General features: G+C 43.0%; 1 protein-coding gene across 1 annotated transcript in view; it reads right to left on the bottom strand.

Moving 5' to 3' along the window:
• Positions 1–325: 325 nt before the first annotated feature.
• Positions 326–18,361, bottom strand: part of PLCB1 (phospholipase C beta 1) — a 576,948-nt gene continuing 558,912 nt past the window's right edge. Inside the window, 1 exon segment of the mRNA XM_060261607.1 lies at positions 326–559. Coding sequence (XP_060117590.1) covers positions 338–559 — 222 coding nt within the window. The 3' untranslated portion in view covers positions 326–337.

Here is an 18,361-nt window from a genome sequence, read left to right as displayed (position 1 = left end):
AACTTCACACAAGGGAGGGTCTATGCACATTTACTTTTTTGAAAAAATGCAGTCCTCACAGACAGCTCCAGTAGGTCTACACACAGCTTGGGAAAGGCCAGAGTGCCGCTTGCTTGGTCAACAACTGCATTTTGAACCTGTCACAGTTTAGCATTGCTGAAATGACAAAGGCCTACGAAACATATAACACGTCCAGCCAACTTGCTGCTCTTATGACCACACCCGTGCCCCTCGGGACGTCTTCCGCTGGTGGCCACTCAGAGAAGGACGGTGTCTGGGGAACGATGGGGTGATTTGCTACGCCACAGCAGTTCAGGCAGGGGCTTGGCAGGTGTAGTTAGAGGGGGGTATCAAATTCTTTCCCCGGATTCTCTTCCAGCTCTTCGTTTTGCAATGGTTTATGGTTCTGCTTCCCCCCATCGGATGCCAAAGAAAGGGTGGAGCTGTGGTCTCCGTCTTCACTAAGTTTGCCTTTCATGGCTTCCTGCACAAATTCCAGGATTTCCAAGGGGAGTCTTTTGAATTTGTCTTGGTATTCTTGGTCAAGTTCAGCCTGTAGCTGGAAATAACAGCAACAATGTAATATATAATTATTTATTATTATTTATTATTTCCAGTTTATAGCCCAGTTTTTCCCAAATGGGCTCTGGGCAGGTAACAACAATCAATAATACAAGATTTAAAATCAAATACATATAATAAAACAAGATATAATCTATATACAATATACAAATGACACAATACACAACCTGTGCTTGTTCACAACTGGAAAACTGACAACTGGATTCCACATCTACTGAATGTGAGAATGACATGCAAAGCAAGAACGGCCATTGCGCTATTAAAATTAGGGGTCATTTTTACAAAGTTAGTCCCATTAAATCCTTCTAGGTTCACCATGTCTTCGAGTTTACTCAAGAATAACTAAGCGTGGGCAAATGCTCTTCATTAGGAGTATAAGTAACCGAAGACTTTTGTCATAAAAACAGGAAGAGTCCAAAGAATCACAAAATAATATTTCAAGAAGCCAGTTGACTAAAACTGAAACAAATTTGCTCATGAAATTCTCAGAACCACTTTTGCAAATTTTGACTTTAATCTTCTTTAAAGCGGCGTTTCCCATTGGCAGGGTCGCGACCTGGTAGGGGGCCACGCAGGCCTCAATGCTGGGTCGCTGGCCTCCCATTCACATCCCACTGGCTGGCGGAGGTCAGGGGACCCTGCCACACTTGCGTGGCGGCCTCCTGGCTTCCCCCCGGCCGTGGGGCTCAGCAGGCCAAGCTGCACAGCAAGAGTCAGCAGTTTTAAAGGTCAGCTGCTCCCAACCCGTTTCTTCCGTTTTTCTTTTCCTTTCTTTTTTCATTTTGTCCCTCCTTTTTTCACTCATTCCCTCCCTTTTCCTTCCTTCCTTCCTTCCTTTCTTCCTTCCTTCCTATCTTCCTTCCTTCTTTCTCTTTCTTTCTTTCTTTCTTTCTTTCTTTCTTTCTTTCTTTCTTTCTTTCTTTCTTTCTTTTCTTTCTTTTTCTTTCTCTCTTTTCTTTTCCTTCCTTCCTTCCTCTCTCTTTCCCTCCCTCCCTTTCTTTCTTTCTTTCTTTCTTTCTTTCTTTCTTTCTTTCTTTCTTTCTTTCTTTCTTTCTCTCCCTCTTTCTTTCTTTCTTTCTTTCTTTCTTTCTTTCTTTCTTTTTCTTTCTTTCTTTCCCTTCCTCTCTTTCTCTTTCTTTCTTTCTTTCTTTCTTTCTTTCTTTTCTTTCTTTCTTTCTTTCTCGCTTCCTTCCTTCCTTGCTTGCCATTGCTAATCTGAGTACAGCAGGGTGGGGTGGGGGAGCTCTGCTTTAGAGAGTTTCTTGTGCAGTCTCTGAATATTTGATATCTATGTTTGGTTCCTTGATGAAGATACTTGTCTGCTAGATATCACAGCTGGTATCTGAGAATATTTGATTGTAGATGTCCATCTATCACAAATTTAATTCCAGTCAGAGTTGCTGCACTACTGGCCTGATTTGTCAGGGGACTTCAGTCCACATGGACGCACATTCAGACATGCCCCCCCCTCAAAAGAAGAACTGGGGGGCACAGAGGCATAAATCCTGCTGTGGAACTTGCTGCATCCCACAAACATATTAATGTTCTTGATTGCTCAACAAAACTAGTGCTTCCTAAAAGACAATCCTGTGGGAAAAGTAGCAGCCTTGGTCTTTGCAGGTTGCTGTTTATGTGTCTTTAGTGGTACCCTCCCCCTCCCCCCAAAAACCCCAATCTCTACTCTCGATTTCAGCATTGTACTGTGTGAAATTCCACCCCTTGCAGTAGAGAGCCTGCCCTTCTTTCTTCATTACACGTCAATCATTGCAGCTAGTAAACAAAATGACATTATGAAGCTACACAAAGCTGTCTTACATAGTCCCACCGCCCACCCGCTGCTGTGGTTTTCTACAGTCTGCTTTGATGGGCAGAGGCCATTCAGCCCAAAGTCTTCCACCCAAGAACCTTTTCTGGGGGCTGGCATGACTTCCTACATGGACAACGGAGCTATGGCCCCTGGTCCAGAACCCAGCACAGCTCAATCAAACCCCACAGCCGCCAAGTATCGTCTTCATAAGGATGGCACTTTATCAGCAATCCCTTGACTTGAAGAGGGTTTCATAAACACCAGGCTGTTCAGACCTGCCTCACGACTACTCAAATGCCACATCAATCACGGGCAGGCTTGGGCTGCTGACCAAACCCTTGGCTTCCTGGAGACAAAAGGAGGGGGAGTCACAAAAAAGGCCTTGGGAATCCATGACGGTTGCCACCTCATGTAGTTATGCAGCGACGTTCAAAATGGCCGCCCCCTGCTCCCCTCGTTCTACGGGATATAAATGTTAGAACTTCCCCAAGGCCGCAACCATGGAAACAAGCCGCGCTCTTGTCATTAATATAAAGCAGTAGTTCAATAGTCACACAAGGAGGTATTGAGGCCAGCATCCTTCTCTGGGTTTTTCAGAAAATTGGCAGGAATGAAAGCCCCTTTCCAATCTGTTTTAGTAGCAGGCTGCTAATGTGGGGGGGTTCAGTTCAGACACAACCATTTTCGCAAACGGCTGCTAACAGGTTTCATTTGCCTGCTCATACAAAGCTGCTTGCCTTCCATTGGCAAAGCGGGGCAAAGCTGTTTCGGAGGGAAACTGCTTTCTTCCATGTTAATAATAATAATAATAATAATAATAATAATAATAATAATATTTTATTTTTATATCCCGCCCTCCCCGCTAGGCGGGCTCAGGGCGGCTAACAGACACGGGAGTCTCATGATTCACATTAAACAATAATAGACATGGGAGTCCCGTGATTCATAAAACATAACAATTTAAACATTAATTACAATAAATTATTTAAAATACATAAAAACATATAAACATATAAGATATAAAAATAGGTGCTAAAATGATGTATTTAAGATGGCTAAGTGTCTATTCATTCATTAATCAGGTTCTGTCTTAGTTACCACATGGTGACTCAAATGCTAACTGAAAAAGAAATGTTTTGCAAGCCCTGCGGAATTGGTTCAGGTCCCGCAGGGCTCGCACCATCTCTGGGAGATCATTCCACCAGCGAGGGGCTATCACCGAGAAGGCCTGCTCCCTAGTGGCCTTCAACCTAACTTCTCTTGGCCCAGGGATTGTTAATAAGTTCTGAGAACCAGACCTCAGTGCTCTCCGGGGTACATATGGGGAGAGGCGGTCCTTTAGGTAGGCAGGTCCTCGGCCATATAGGGTTTTAAAGGTAATAACCAGCACCTTATAGCGAACACGGTAGACAACCGGCAGCCAGTGCAGATTGCGCAGCCCAGGCCGTGCAGGCTCCCACCGTGGTAGTCCCTCCAGCAGCCTGGCCGCCGCGTTCTGGACTACCTGGAGTCTCCGTGTTCGGTACAAGGGCAGCCCCATGTAGAGGGCATTGCAGTAGTCTAACCTCGAAGTGACCGTTGCGTGGATCACAGTTGCCAGGTCGGCGCGTTCCAGGAAGGGGGCCAACTGCCTCGCCCTCTTGAGATAGAAGAAGGCGGATCTAGCAGTGGCAGCTACTTGGGCCTCCATTGATAGGGAGGACTCCAGTAGCACCCCCAGGCTCTTGACTTTGCGCACCGGTACCAGTGGCACACCGTCAAAGGCCGGTAAAGTAGTCTCCCCTCCCGGTCCGCCACGGCCCACGCAAAGGACCTCAGTCTTCGCCGGATTCAACTTCAGCCCACTCAGCCTGAGCCAGTCAGCCACGGCTTGTAGTGCCCGGTCCAAATTTGCTGGGACATCACCAGCCCGGCCGTCCATCAATAGATAGAGCTGGGTGTCATCTGCATGTTCACCTCCTTGTGCTTCTGAATCACTGTGGTGTGCCTGTTGAAAAGGCCACTCCCCCCTTCCCTTTGTCACCACACAATTTTCTTGGCCTTGACTCCACTGAGAGACTCTACTGCTTCAGCCCCAGAGCCATCAGCCTAGATCACTTTGGTTTTGGTGGGGAGGCAAAGAAGATTGCATGGGGGGGAGGAACGGTGCAGTTTGAAATGGCCAGAATGCTTCAGAGACAGCTCCCCAATGAAACAAAGTTTGCTGTATGAAACCCCCATCTCTGTATTTCCTTCTTTGTTTTTCTTTCTTTCTTTTTTCTCTTTCTCTCTTATTTCTTTCTTTCTCTCCCTCTTTCTTTCTTTCTTTCTCTTTCTTTCTTTCTTTCTTTCTTTCTTTCTTTCTTTCTTTCTTTCTCTTTCTTCCTTCCTTCCTTCCTTTCTCTCTCTCTCTCCCTCCCTCCCTCTCTTTCTTTCTTTCATTTTATATCCCGCCCTCTCTGCAGGTGGATGCAGGGCAGCTGACAGTCAATTCGAAAGATTTACAATTACAATTTAAAACGATAAAGTAACAATTTAAAATACATTTTAAGGTGCCGTTCAACTTCAGTGTAGGCGGGATCTTTCTTTCTTCTGGCGGTGATCCTATAACGATGATAGTTCCTTAGCAGTGGACGGTGGCAGCCCTTTCCCAGTTTAGGTGCTGAAGGGCTGTTTAAAGAATTTACTTGGGCCAACAAGGCATAATAGCAGGTTTAGGACAGGATTGTGAAAGGGGTAATTGTTTCTGAAGATTTCCTTCCCATACTGTGAAACCCTCAACAACGGCTTTTTCTTGACCTCTCCACTGCCAGTTCAGAGGTCACTGACCCACCTGGCTATTTGGCTGTGGATGGCCGCCCAGAGGGGTCAGCAGGAGGGTGGGGGGACCTTAAAATCCAGCGTTCCTGCACTTCAGGTGTGAACCACCCACTCCCACGGGGGACTGTTGCAAAAGATATGAATCTCCGAGTCAGCAACAAAAATTCTTCATAACTGGGGAACTCAGTGAAAGGGTAGTAGAGATTTGAAAGACATGCTTTATTCTAACACCAGGGGTCATTTTGTAGAGAAATAGGTGGTGGAGCTCACTAGCATAACTCATTAGCATATGCCACCCCCCACCAGTGAAAAAGCAGCCCAACACAAGAAAGTAGAGCCCCAAGCGAGCGAGGCCTGCTTGGGTTGGCTAGAGATCCAGCCAGCCTAAGCAGGCCTCGCTCGCCTGGGGCTCTCCTGAGCCACACACAAACCAGTCAAAAGGCTAGCAAGCCACCTGCTGCCCCAAATCCCATCAGAAGTGGAGAAAGGGTGTCACGGGCTTCTCCAGGGGTTAATGAGGGCTGCTGGAGTATGTGGAAAAGCCCCTGATGGCTGGCTGGCTGCCCGCTCTCCTAATCGAGGGATTGTTATGCACCTGCACCTGCTATTCAATGGACAAGGTAGGTGGGGAGGAGGAGGGGGAACCCTCAGAAAGGTTCAGGAGCTGTGCTCCTGTGAGCTCCCGCTGAATTCAAGGCCTGTCTAACACCAAGCTTTATTCTCCAAGATGGACATGGTAAATTGCAGAGAAAACGTCAGATGAACTTCTCCAGGTTACACTGAGATAACCTAAAGCTTCCATGCTGAAAGTGGTGGGGGGGGGAGGGGGAGAGAAGGAAAAAACAGCTTCAAACTCTTTCACTGGTCACCAAAGAACTCCTGATCAGCTGCCTGAAAGCTATGCCTATTTTTATGCGCCTTACATGTTAAAAAACAAAGACACATCTTCATTTTAGAGCTAGATAACAGATTAAATGTAGATAGATCCAAGTGAGCAGCCATGTTGGTCTGAAGCAATAGAACAAAGTAGGAGTCAAGTGGCACCTTTGAGACCAACCAAGTTTTATTCAGAACATCAGCTTTTGTCCGCTCTGAGCACACTTCATCAGACGAAGGATCTGCACCTGATTCCTCGTCTGATGAAGTGTGCTTAGAGCACACGAAAACTGACATTCTGAATAAAACTCTGTTAGTCTTAAAGGTGCCACTTGACTCCTACTTTGTTCAACAGATTTAATGGTTTAGTCACCCCATAGATTTACCCATTCCACGACGGAAGTCATCTACGGGGGAGCTGGGGAGCTCTGCTTTCACCAAGGAATGGACCAGGATGAAATTTATCAGAACAAACAGATGAGTAGGAGAAGAAAGGCAGTGAGACAATTCAACAGGTGCAGGAAGATGGATCAGTTCTACCCCTCCCACCACACTCTCACTGCATGCTCTGTCCTCCCAAGGGCGAGCTGAGGAGTGGGGCTTAACCAGAAACTCTTCCATGATCAAGATGCAACATTAGAAAAATAAGTAAAAGTAAACATAGTCCCCTGTGCAAGCATCAGTTGTTTCTGACTCTGGGGTGACGTCGCACCACAAGGTTTTCACGGCAGACTTTTTACAGGGTGGTTTGCCCTTGCCTTCCCCAGCCCTCTCCACTTTCCCCCCAGCAAGCTGGGGACTCATTTTACTGAGCAAACAATCATTTGTGTGCCTCACCGGGACTGTTCCCTTCAGAGCAGAAGCAGTTTAACCTTTACAGAGGGAGGCCTTCCCTGGAGAAATGGGGGAGTGCCACAAGAACAGGGCCTTTCGTAGGCTAGAGAGACTTCTGTGCTTCCTTTCATCTCTGCCGCAGGAAGTGATGGCGACTACAAGCACAGACAACTTCAAGACAGGGTTGGATAAACATAGGAAGCAGCCAGCCACAAAGTGTAGAGGGGACACGCTTGTCTCGGGCAGTGATACTCTGTCTTCTTGGTGCTTGAGTGGACAAGAGTGGGAGGGCTTCTGGAGTTCTGGCCCCACTGGTGCACCTCCTGATGGCACCTGGGTCTTTTGGCCACTGTGTTGGTCTGGATGGGCCATTGGCCTGATCCAACATGGCTTCTCTTATGTTCTTATATCTGGGGCAGTGATGCTTTGTCTTTTTGGTGTTTGAGGGGCAAGAGTGGGAGGACTTCTAGAGTTCTGGCCCAATGGTGGACCTCCTGATGGCACCTGGGTTTTGGCCAGAGTGTTGAACTGGATGGACCACTGGCCTGACCCAACATGGCTTCTCTTATGTCCTTATGTGTGGGGGAGTGATCCTCTGTCTTCTTGGTTGCTTTGGAAGGTAAGTATGGAATGGCTTCTGGAGTTCTGACCCTGCTGGTGGACCTCTTGATGGCCCCTGGGTTTTGGCCACTGTGTGACACAGAGTGGTGGACTGGATGGACCACTGGCCTGACCCAAGATGGCTTCACTTAGGTTCTTATGTGACACAGAGTGGTGGACTGGATGGACCACTGGCCTGACCCAACATGGCTTCTCTTAGGTTCTTATCTCTCTTTTCTCCTGAGGTCCACATGGCAAGTGCCACGTGGCTGGCCCTTATACGGTGAAGCTGGGATCTGCCACTGTTGAATCTGCCACTGTTGTGAGTGCGAAAAGGGGATTTCACTTGCAATTCAAAAAGGAAGTTGGGAATGCAGGGTTATTTCCTGGAAGACACACCCAACCCTTGACGTTTGATTAAGTTCCCACCAAGACTTCCAAGGGAGCAGGTGCTGGGGAGGCATCCATTAAACATGGAGACAGGATCAAGATCCTACTTCTGAGGCTTTGTAAACACCCCAGCAGCCAGAGGACAAAGGCTAAACTGAACACCAACGAGAGCACCTCAGCCAGAACAAACATGTCCGATCACAAAAGCCTTCCAAGTTATTTGCCATTCACATACACACCTCAAGTCCTACTTGGGCCAGGAACTATAAGTCACGCTGCCCTCTGAACAAAAGTGGGCACACCCTTCCACTGAGCTCTTCACTGCTTTCCTGGGGCACTGGCAGCCCTCCTTTTACACAGGGAGTAGAGCCAAAGCATGAGCAGAGCAGAGCAGAAATCTCAGGAAACCACGACAGACGATAATGACAGCCAGGAGCAAGCCAAAGCTGCTGCCTCGGCCACAGAAGGGAACCCGCCTGGTCACAGGGTCAGACGAGGACCTGCAGGGCCCAAAATCAAATCCCGTCTCTGTCCTGGAAGCTCATCAGTCACTTTGGGCCAGCCATTCTCTGTCCGACTAATTGGCCTCAGAATCACAGAGGTGAGGATAAAGTTGGAGGAGCAGACAGCCATGTAATAAGAGCCAGTTTGGAGTGGTGGTTAAGTGCATGGACTCTTATGTGGGAGAACCAGGTTTGATTCCCCACTCCTCCACTTGCACCTGCTGGAATGGCCTTGGGTCAGTCACAATTTCTCTCAGAGCTGTTCTGCTCAAGAGCAGTTTCTGTCAGAGCTCTCTCAGCCCCACCTGCCTCACAGGGTGTCTGTTGTGGGAAAAAAAGAGTCCAGGCAAATAGGCATGGAAAACCTCAGCTTGAGACTCTGGAGAGCCGCTACCAGTCTGAGTAGACAATACTGACTTTGATGGACCGAAGGTCTGTTTCAGTAGAAGGAAGCGTCATATGTTCATATATGTTAAAGGAGATTGTAGGCCACTCTGAGACTCTGTCCTTGAAAGGGCAGCTTCTGGGAGAGCTCTCTCAGTCCCACCTGCCTCACAAGGTGTCTATTTGTGGGGGAGGAAGGGAAAGGAGATTGTAAGCCGCTCTGAGACTCTGAGTGAAGGCCAGGGTATAAATCCAATCTCATCTCCTTTTTCTTCCCGCTGTCTTCTACCCTAAGGAGTCTCAAAATGGCTTCCATCACCTTCCCTTCCCCCTCCCTGTAACAGGGAGGACGGTGGGGCTGAGACAGTCCTGAGAGAACTGGGACTGGACCAGAGTCCCCCAGCAGGCTTCAGGTGGGGGAGGAGTAGGAATTGAGGGATCCAACCCGGCTTTCCAGACACGAGTCTGCTGCTCTTAACCCCTGCGCAACTACACTGGCTCTCAGGTTAGTTCACAGTCTTAATCAGAACCGAAGAAGCACCTGGGACTTCCGGGGTAGGAAAATGCCGAGCTGAGCTGCTTCTCATAAAGGGAGCAGGCTGGAACTTCTGTTCGGGATAGTGGAAGGCAAATTAATGCCTACTTTTCTCAGTCAGAGATTAGTCCAAGATATGCACAGAAAACTTTGAGGAGATTTACCTTGGCTAAAAGGGAGTTCGGGGGGGGGCTCCTTTGAGGGGTCTCCAGAGAAGAGTTGCATTTTCATCATCTGCAGAAGTTTCCAGAGTCATTTATTTGACATAAGCTCGACAGAATCCTAACCTTCTTGGACATTACTAAACATCTAAAGCTACACAAGACCGGAGTGGATCTGGATAATTTGCAGAAAAGGTACAGATTACTATTTTTCATTCCAGGACTATTTAAAGTTAAACAGAATAAATTCAAAAGGTGGGAAATGGAAATCTAGAAAGCTTGGAAGGAGGAGGGATGAAGAGGTGAAATTTGGACTATGTAAATTTAAAGGACAGTGCTAAAAAGTGAGAAGGAATTTATTGTTTGGTCTACTTGCGGTTTTGAAAAAAGAGCACCATCGTCACAGACCTGCAGCATACACAGTCAACACAGGAAGTGCGTCAAGTATCGTGAGATCTCTCTACCAGCGAAAACGGGATTTGGTGGCAAGTAAAGCAGGAAGCATTAGATGAAAAGCCTACTCTAGGAATATAATATAATAGAAAAACATCGGTGGAATTGCAAGGTCAAAATTAAAATAATAATTTTAAGGTGTTCGGGACATTAATAATTCTTAGAAAAAATTGAGATGGTGATGAAAGGATAAATACTATCGGACATTATTTCAAAATATTGGACTTTAGAAGCTTTTAAAGGAAATTTTTTTTAAAGGGAAGTAGAAAGTTGTGACCGCCATTCTGAAAGAAATAAAATTTTTAAAAATTAATATCTCAGCCTAGGAGGCTTTGAGGATGGCGAAATTAGGCTTGTTGGAAAAAGCAAGCTCTAATCTTTTGAATTTGATAGTTGAATTTTAATTTGGTGAGAACAAAAATTTTGGTGTTTTTAAATGTCAGAGCATAAGCAAACCAGTACAAGGGCTACCTCTCTGGAGAAAATGCAAGAACAATTAGAGGCAATGGAGGCTAGAATGATGAAAGGTATGAAAGACATGATAACTGCCTCTAAGAAAGAAATTATAGAAGAGATTTAAAAAGATATTTAGGATCTCAGAAGTGAGACTGAGGAAACATCTAAGAAAGTGCAGGAGGTAGAAGGGAGAATGAAAGTACATGATTCCACCTTGTTGAAAATACAGGAAAAAGTGTAATCCATGACTGCAAATTGATGGAAACTCAGATACGTCTGAGAGGAGTACCTGAAAAGGAAGAGAGTGACTTGAAAGAATATATAATAAAAAATAATTGCAGAATTTTTGCAGGAAGATCCTGAAGAGTCTAAAAATATGTATGACTATATGTATAGAGTGAACTCATTCTATGCAAAAAAAAAAAATCATCTACCAAGAGATGTGCTCATAAGATATATGACAAAAGAAATGGTGGGAAAGATTATGAACAAAAATTTTGAAAAGACATTGATTGTGGCAGGTAGCAGAGTAAGAATCATGAAGCAATTGCCAAGGCAAGTGATAAATGACAGAAGAACATACAAAAAACTCACAGAGAAATTACGGGACAATGAAATGAGGTATAGATGGATAATACCTGAAGGTTTGAGCTTTGAACTTCAGGGAAAAAGAACCACAATTACTAATGAACAGGAACTGTGTAGATTTTATGAAGAACATAAAGAATTTGCACCATGATGGATTACAAATTATTATCTTGGAATGTAAATGGACTAAATTCACCACAAAAAAGAAGGGCAACATTTCATTGGATTAAAAAGCAAAATTATAATATAGTTTGTCTACAAGAAGTACATATAAAACAAAAGGATTATAAATTTTTATGGAATAAACAATTGGGATTAGATTTTTATTCCCTGGCTGAGCAGAAAAGGGGAGTGATTTTTTATGTTAAACAGGAATTGGATCCGAAATTAATATTTAAAGATAAAAATGGAAGATTTGTAGCAGTAGAAATTAATTTGAATGGGAAAAAAAACATTGTTATTGGGAGTGTACGCTCCAAACGGAGCGAAAGATGTATTTTTTAAGGCTATTACACAACAACAATGAATTGATGTATGATCAAGTTTTGATAATGGGGGACTTTAATGGAACAATTCAGAATGTATTGGATAGATCTGGACAAAAATATAATAAAGAAGGAAAATTGCCAAAATCTTTTTTTGAACTGGTTAAACAAGAAAATCTGGAAGATATATGGAGGAAATTTAACCCTGATGTACGGGACTATACATTTTTTTCAGCAAGACATAATTCTTTTTCTAGAATTGACATGTTGTGGGGCACTAAGGATTTGGGCCTTATAACAAAGAAAATTGAGATTTTGCCTAAAATAGGAGCTGATCATAACCCAATAATGTGGATTACAAATTCGTTGAAAAAATCAAGAAGATGGCGATTAAATGAAGATTTACTACAGAATAAAGAAATAGTGATATCTCTAGAAAATGAGACCAAAGCTTTCTTCCGAATAAACGATAGAGAAGATATTGAATTCCAGACGGTGTGGGATGCCTATAAGGGAGTAATGAGAGGAATATTGATAACATTGGACAACAAAGATAAGAGGGCAAAAGATAAACAGATGTTAGACATTCAAAATAAAATAAAGAAAAAAGATAGTGAATTAAGGAAAAGGCCAGGGAAAAAAGAAAATTATGAGGAAGATCACAATATTACAAACACAAATGAGACATTTGTTAAATAAAGAATTGGAATGGAATTTGAAAAAATTACAGCAAAAGTCTTTTGAAGGAGCAAATAAACCTGGAAAGTACCTGGTCTGGCAATTGAAAAAAAAGAGAGAGAGAGTAACATTATTAGTAAGATTCTGATGGAAGGAAGAGAGATGGTGGATCAAGAAGGAATAAAAAGAGAATTCTTTAAATATTATGCTAAACTATTTAAGGGTGTTAAAATAAAGAAAGAAAAGATGGAACTATATTTACAAAATATTAAAATAGCACCCTTAACAGAAAATATGAAAAAGGTTTTGAATGCACCAATTGAAAGAATAGAGATTGAAGCAGCGATCAATGCAATGAAAATTGGAAAAGCTCCTGGGCCAGATGGATACACAGCTAAATTTTTTAAAACATTTAAAGAGGAATTAATACCAAAGCTCCAAAAATTGATGAACATGATAAGATTAAAAGGTAAAATACCAAATACATGGAAGGAAGCAGTGATTTCGTTAATTCCAAAAAAAGACAGCGATGTCACGAATGTAAAAAATTATAGACCGATTTCATTATTGAATAATGACTATAAAATATATACAAGAATACTGGCAGAACGACTTATGCAATATTTGATAAACTTTACAAAGGAAGATCAAGCAGGATTTCTCCCCAAAAGACAGATAAGAGACAATATTAGGACTGTTGTAAATATTGTAGAATATTATGAAAAGGAAGTAGCATTATTCTTTGCGGATGCAGAGAAAGCATTTGATAATCTAAACTGGGACTTTATGTTTGCAGTAATAGAGAAAATGGAGTTGGGAGAAGAATTTATAAGGATGATAAAAGCAATATATACTGAACAACGTGCAAGGCTATGTATAAATGCAGACCTTACAGAAGATATGATAATTAGTAAAGGTACAAGACAAGGGTGTCCGCTCTCTCCACTGTTGTTTATAATGACACTTGAAATCTTGCTGATGCAAATTCAAGAAGACAAATAAATAGAAGGATTAAAAATAAAAGATTTACTTATAAATACAGAGCATTTGCAGATGATATAATGTTTATAAATGAAAATCCAATTCAAGTAACACTCTTGCTGTTAGCTAAAATACAAGAATATGGAGAATTGTGGGATTTTATATAAATAAAGAAAAATCAAAAATTTTATGTAAGAATATGCAAGTAAGTAAGCAAAAGGAGTTACAAAAGCTAACGAATTGTGAAGTTACCTTGAAGGTAAAATATTTGGGTGTGGAGATAACAATGAAGAATATTGATTTGCTTAAAAATAATTATGAGAAGCTATGGCGTAAAATGGATGAAGACATGATAAAATAGAATAAACTTAACTTGTCATTGCTGGGAAGAATAGCTGCAATTAAAATGAACATTTTGCCAAGAATAATGTATTTATTTCAAATTATTCCGATTGTGAAGGACAGCAAACATTTTAACAGATGGCAGAGGAAGATCTCAGAATTTGTGTGGGCTGGGAAGAAACCAAGGATCAAAATGAAAATTTTAACAGATGCAAAAGAGAGAGGAGGATTCCAATTACCAGATTTAAAACTATATCATGAAGCAGTCTGCTTAGTGTGGATAAAAGAATGGGTGATGCTACTAAACAGAAAACTTCTGGCGTTGGAAGGTCATGGAAATAAATTCGGCTGGCACGCTTACATGTACTATGGAAAAAAGAAGATGGATGGTTTTTTCTCTCACCATTATATAAGAAATAATTTGTTGAATACGTGGATGAAATATAAGAAATATGGTGATGAAAGGAAACCATTATGGATAGTGCCAGCAGAAGTGATTAAAATAATGACTGAAGTGGGTGAAGAAAAGTGGTTGTCATATAATCAGCTATTAAAAATACAAGGTGGTAAGATAGAGATGAAAACTGTGAAAGAGTTGAACAATAAATATGATTGGTTTCAAATGCAACAAATAAAGAGTTTGGTGGAAAATGACAGTAAAACGGAAGGAATAAGAAAAGAACAAACAGAAATGGAAATAGTTCTGCTTGGAGATAATGAAAAATTAATTTCAAAACTATATAAACTGCTTTTGAAATGGTCTACAGAAGATGAAATAGTGAAATCTCAAATGATTGTGGGCAATTAATGTAAATAAAGAAATACAGATGGAAACTTGGGAATATCTTTGGAAGAATTCTATAAAGCTTTCAACATGTCAGAGAATTAAAGAGAACTGTTTTAAAATGATGTACAGATGGTATATAACTCCTAAAAAGTTGGCGAAGATGAACAATAAGATGCCAGATAGATGTTGGAAGTGCAAAAAACATGAAGGTTCTTTTTACCATATGTGGTGGACTTGTGAAAGAGCAAAAAAGTATTGGCAGATGATTCAACAAGAAATATCTAGTATCTTGGGATATGAAATCAAGAAAGTTGCAGAGACTTTTCTGTTGGGATTATATATGGAAAAATTTCCAAAAGAAGATAGAACTATAATTTGGTACTTGCTCTCAGCTGCTAGGACATTGTATGCGCAGTTGTGGAAACAAGAAAGAATACCAGAGAAATGGGATTGGATTATAAAAGTTATAAGATGGAGTGAAATGGACAAATTGACAAGAATTTTAAGAGACTATGATCTAGAAACTTTTAATTTGGAGTGGAAGAAGTTTAGAAGTTATATAGAAAAAGAGTGGAAAATAAAAGGACACTGGACAATTTTTGATAATGATTAAGTCTTAAAAGAAAAAAAAATAGATTTTTTTTGTTTTATTAGTTAAGGGTACCTTTAAATATTAGAATTTTAAGTATATAACACCGGTGGGAGTCAAGTAACGGGGGGAGGAGGGGTTACAAAAGTAATATATGGGATAGTTAAAAAAGAAGTAATTAATAATGCAGGAATTGATTGTTACCATATGTTACTGGAATAAAATTGTTTTAAAACCAGAACCGAAGACGCGCCCCAGCCATTGCCAGACAGAAAAAAGAAGAGCAGAGGATTAAAAAAAACTGCAAGAGCAGCCACCATCAAGAGCTGCAATACAAATCAGCACTTTATATCTCCACTCCGTGAAATTTTGCTCATCCCTCCAGGCTGCTTCAGGAAGACTGTTGTGAGGATAACAGGGGGGGCGAAGCTCTTCAAGCCTTGAAAGCTCTATGCCCCCCATGCTAGATATTGAATTTAACCTATTTATTTAAACCATTTTATCATGATGCGGTGCACTTCATTAGGGCTCGGTCCTTGTTGCGAAGCTGTGTGATCGTGAATGTTCTAGCATTGCTCACCAATCCTGGAGACCTTTTAACCTGTTGTAGGAGCCCCCCCCCCTTCCTCCCCTCCAGTATCACGCCTGGAGAGGACCAGGCCTTGGAACAAGCATCAGGTTGGAGCCTGGGTTTGGTTTGTTTCTGCGCAAGTGGAACAGAGGCAAGAGCAAAGGGACAGGAGATGCCTAGTGGGCAGTTTGGGACCAGGCAGGTCCCAAACAACTTGTACTCATGGAGAGGAAGAATAGGTGTGCTAGACATGCTGGACGCTGGTCAGAACAGCTTGGTTGCCTCTGGAATTCCCTGGGAGGGCAGGCAGAGAATGTGGAATGCTTTTCAGCCCCCTGCCCCAGATAATTCTGGGTGAAATGCCAGTGGAAGGAACAGGCAATGGGCAGGCTCCAGGATCTGCTAGGGTTAACAACACTTCCTTGCCTTTCCTGTGGGGAATGGGGCACAGACCTGCATCCACCTTAGATGGCACAAGCACTGGGGAGGTTCAGAATCATAGAATCATAGAGCTGGAAGGTACCTCTAGGGTCATCTAGTCCAACCCCCTGCACAGTGCAGGAAACTCACAAACACCTCCCCCTAAATTCACAGGATCTTCATTGCTGTCAGATGGCCATCTAGTCTCTGTTGAAAAACCTCCAAGGAAGGAGAGCCCACCACCTCCCGAGGAGGAAGCCTGTTCCACTGAGGAACTGCTCTAAACTCACCAATACCACCCCCTAAATTCACAGGATCCTCATTGCTGTCAGATGGCCCTCCAGCCTCTGTTGAAAAACCTCCAAGGAAGGAGAGCCCACCACCTCCCAAGGAGGCGGCCTGTTCCACTGAGGAATCGCTCTAACGGTCAGGAAGTTCTTCCTAATGTTGAGCCGGAAACTCTTCTGATTTAATTTCAACCCACTGGTTATGGTCCTGCCTTCTGGGGCCACAAAACAATTTCACATCTTCCTCTCTAGGACAGCCCTTTAAGTCCTTGAAGATGGTGATCCTGTTACCTCTCAGCTGCCTCCTCTCCAGGCTAAACATCTCCAGCTCCTTCAGCCTTTCCTCATAGGACTTTGTCTCCAGACCCCTCCCCATCTTCGTCGCGCTCCTCTGGACCCGTTCCAGCTTGTCTATATCCTTCTTATAATGTGGTGCCCGAAACTGAACACAATACTCCAGGTGAGGTCTTGCCAGAGCAGAGTAAAGTGATACCATCACTTCACATGATCTGGACACTAGACTTCTGTTGATACAGCCCAAAATGGCATTTGCCTTTATACTATTCAGCCTTCTTTCTTGCCCAGATGGGGCTCCTGCCCATGGGATGCCACATACTGGAAGGGAGGGCATGTCCCCCAAGTCAGAGACTCCATCCAGAATACAATAAAACCTAACAAAATTGTTAAGACCAGTATGTTGTTATGAATTATATGCCCAAAAGATGTGCTCAAAAGATATATTTTACATACTTATGAGTCTGAGGCCACGTTAATGTACTAAGCCTAATAATGTCAGGGGTCATTTTGTAGAAAAACAGGTGGTGGAGCTCATCCTGGGATTGTTATGCAGCTGCACCTACTATTCAGTGGACAAGGAGGTGGAACTCTCAGGAGGAGGAGGAGGAACTCTCAGGAGGAGGAGGAGGAACTCTCAGAAAGGTTCAGGAGCTGTGCTCCTGTGAGCTCCCACTGAATCCAAGGCCTGATAATCGTTATTTTCCCCCTTCTTCAAGAACCAGAAAAGTAAGTTACAAGCAAATTATAGAGCCAATTACTAAAGACAATAATGTGTAACCTAAATATTGTTTTTAGTAACTGGCCTATAATTTGCTTGTAACTTACCTTTCTGGTTCTTGATACAATTTTTAACACTCCCCTCTCCACCCTTTCTCTCCCCCCCCCCTTTCTTCTCCAGTACGATCTCACCTTGGTCTAAGTTTAGGAGATGACAGTATTCTTGTAATGTTGGGAGCCACTCTGTAACAGCATCGCTTGACCACAGAGGAGGATCAGTTAGCTGAAAGGTGTTCGGTCAGGGCCAGTAATGGTCTCTCTTTGGGAGAAACATGTCATTTTATTCTGAACTCAGACTATTCCTTGGGCCAATTTTTTAAAAAAATTGAATTTGCAATAAATGCATATCTATTTTTGTATATTTGATAATATTTATGATTCAATTTTAGACACACAGAACTAATGGGCACTTATAAGGCAAGTGAGAGGTGCAAAGTCCGGGACTGAACGGTAGGAGAGACTCCCCTGAATGCAGACAGGGTCATGAGCCAGAATTCCATCTCTGCAAGGAGGAATAACAACAACAACAGAGCACCAGCAACAACAGCAGCCCTGTATGTGAAAGTGGATGGAAGAACAAGGTAGTAAGGTTCCCCACCGCACAATACACTTCGGCATCCCATAAATGAAACAGTAGAAGTTGCATTCGTGCAGAAGAGAAAAAGTAAGAGGAGACGCTATGGCCACATCTTATGAGGAACACTGGCCACCAAAGAGAAGGGAGCACTCCCTGGAGAAGACCCTGATGCTGGGAAAGACAGAAGGCAAAAGAAGAAGGGGATGGCCAAAGAGGAGATGGCTGGACAGCGTTACTGATGGAACAAACACAAATTTGAGCAGACTTCGGAGGATGGTGGAAGACAGGAGGGCCTGGCGTGACTTGGTCCAGGGGGTCGCAGAGTCGGACTCGACTGTGTGACTGAACAACAACACGTGGAACAAATCTGTGTTCAAAATGCAGTAGGCACTTCACGATGAGCAGAAGTACGCTCTGCCTCTCAGGCTGGATGCTCCAGAAGCAGACAGAGGGAAAACAACAATATATTGGAAAGAAACCCAATTAGGGATGTTAACAGCTTTTCCTACAATACTTAAGCCTTGGCTGAAAACAAGACACTTCGTGTTTTGTTATGTAACAGGCACAAGTTCCCTGGCTCATGAAGAATAGTTGCCTCTAAA

The sequence above is a fragment of the Heteronotia binoei genome, chromosome 1 (assembly GCF_032191835.1).
Source record: "Heteronotia binoei isolate CCM8104 ecotype False Entrance Well chromosome 1, APGP_CSIRO_Hbin_v1, whole genome shotgun sequence".
NCBI lineage: Eukaryota > Metazoa > Chordata > Lepidosauria > Squamata > Gekkonidae > Heteronotia > Heteronotia binoei.
The sequence above is the reverse complement of the archived record's forward strand: the minus strand, read 5'-3'. Positions and strand labels throughout refer to the sequence as shown.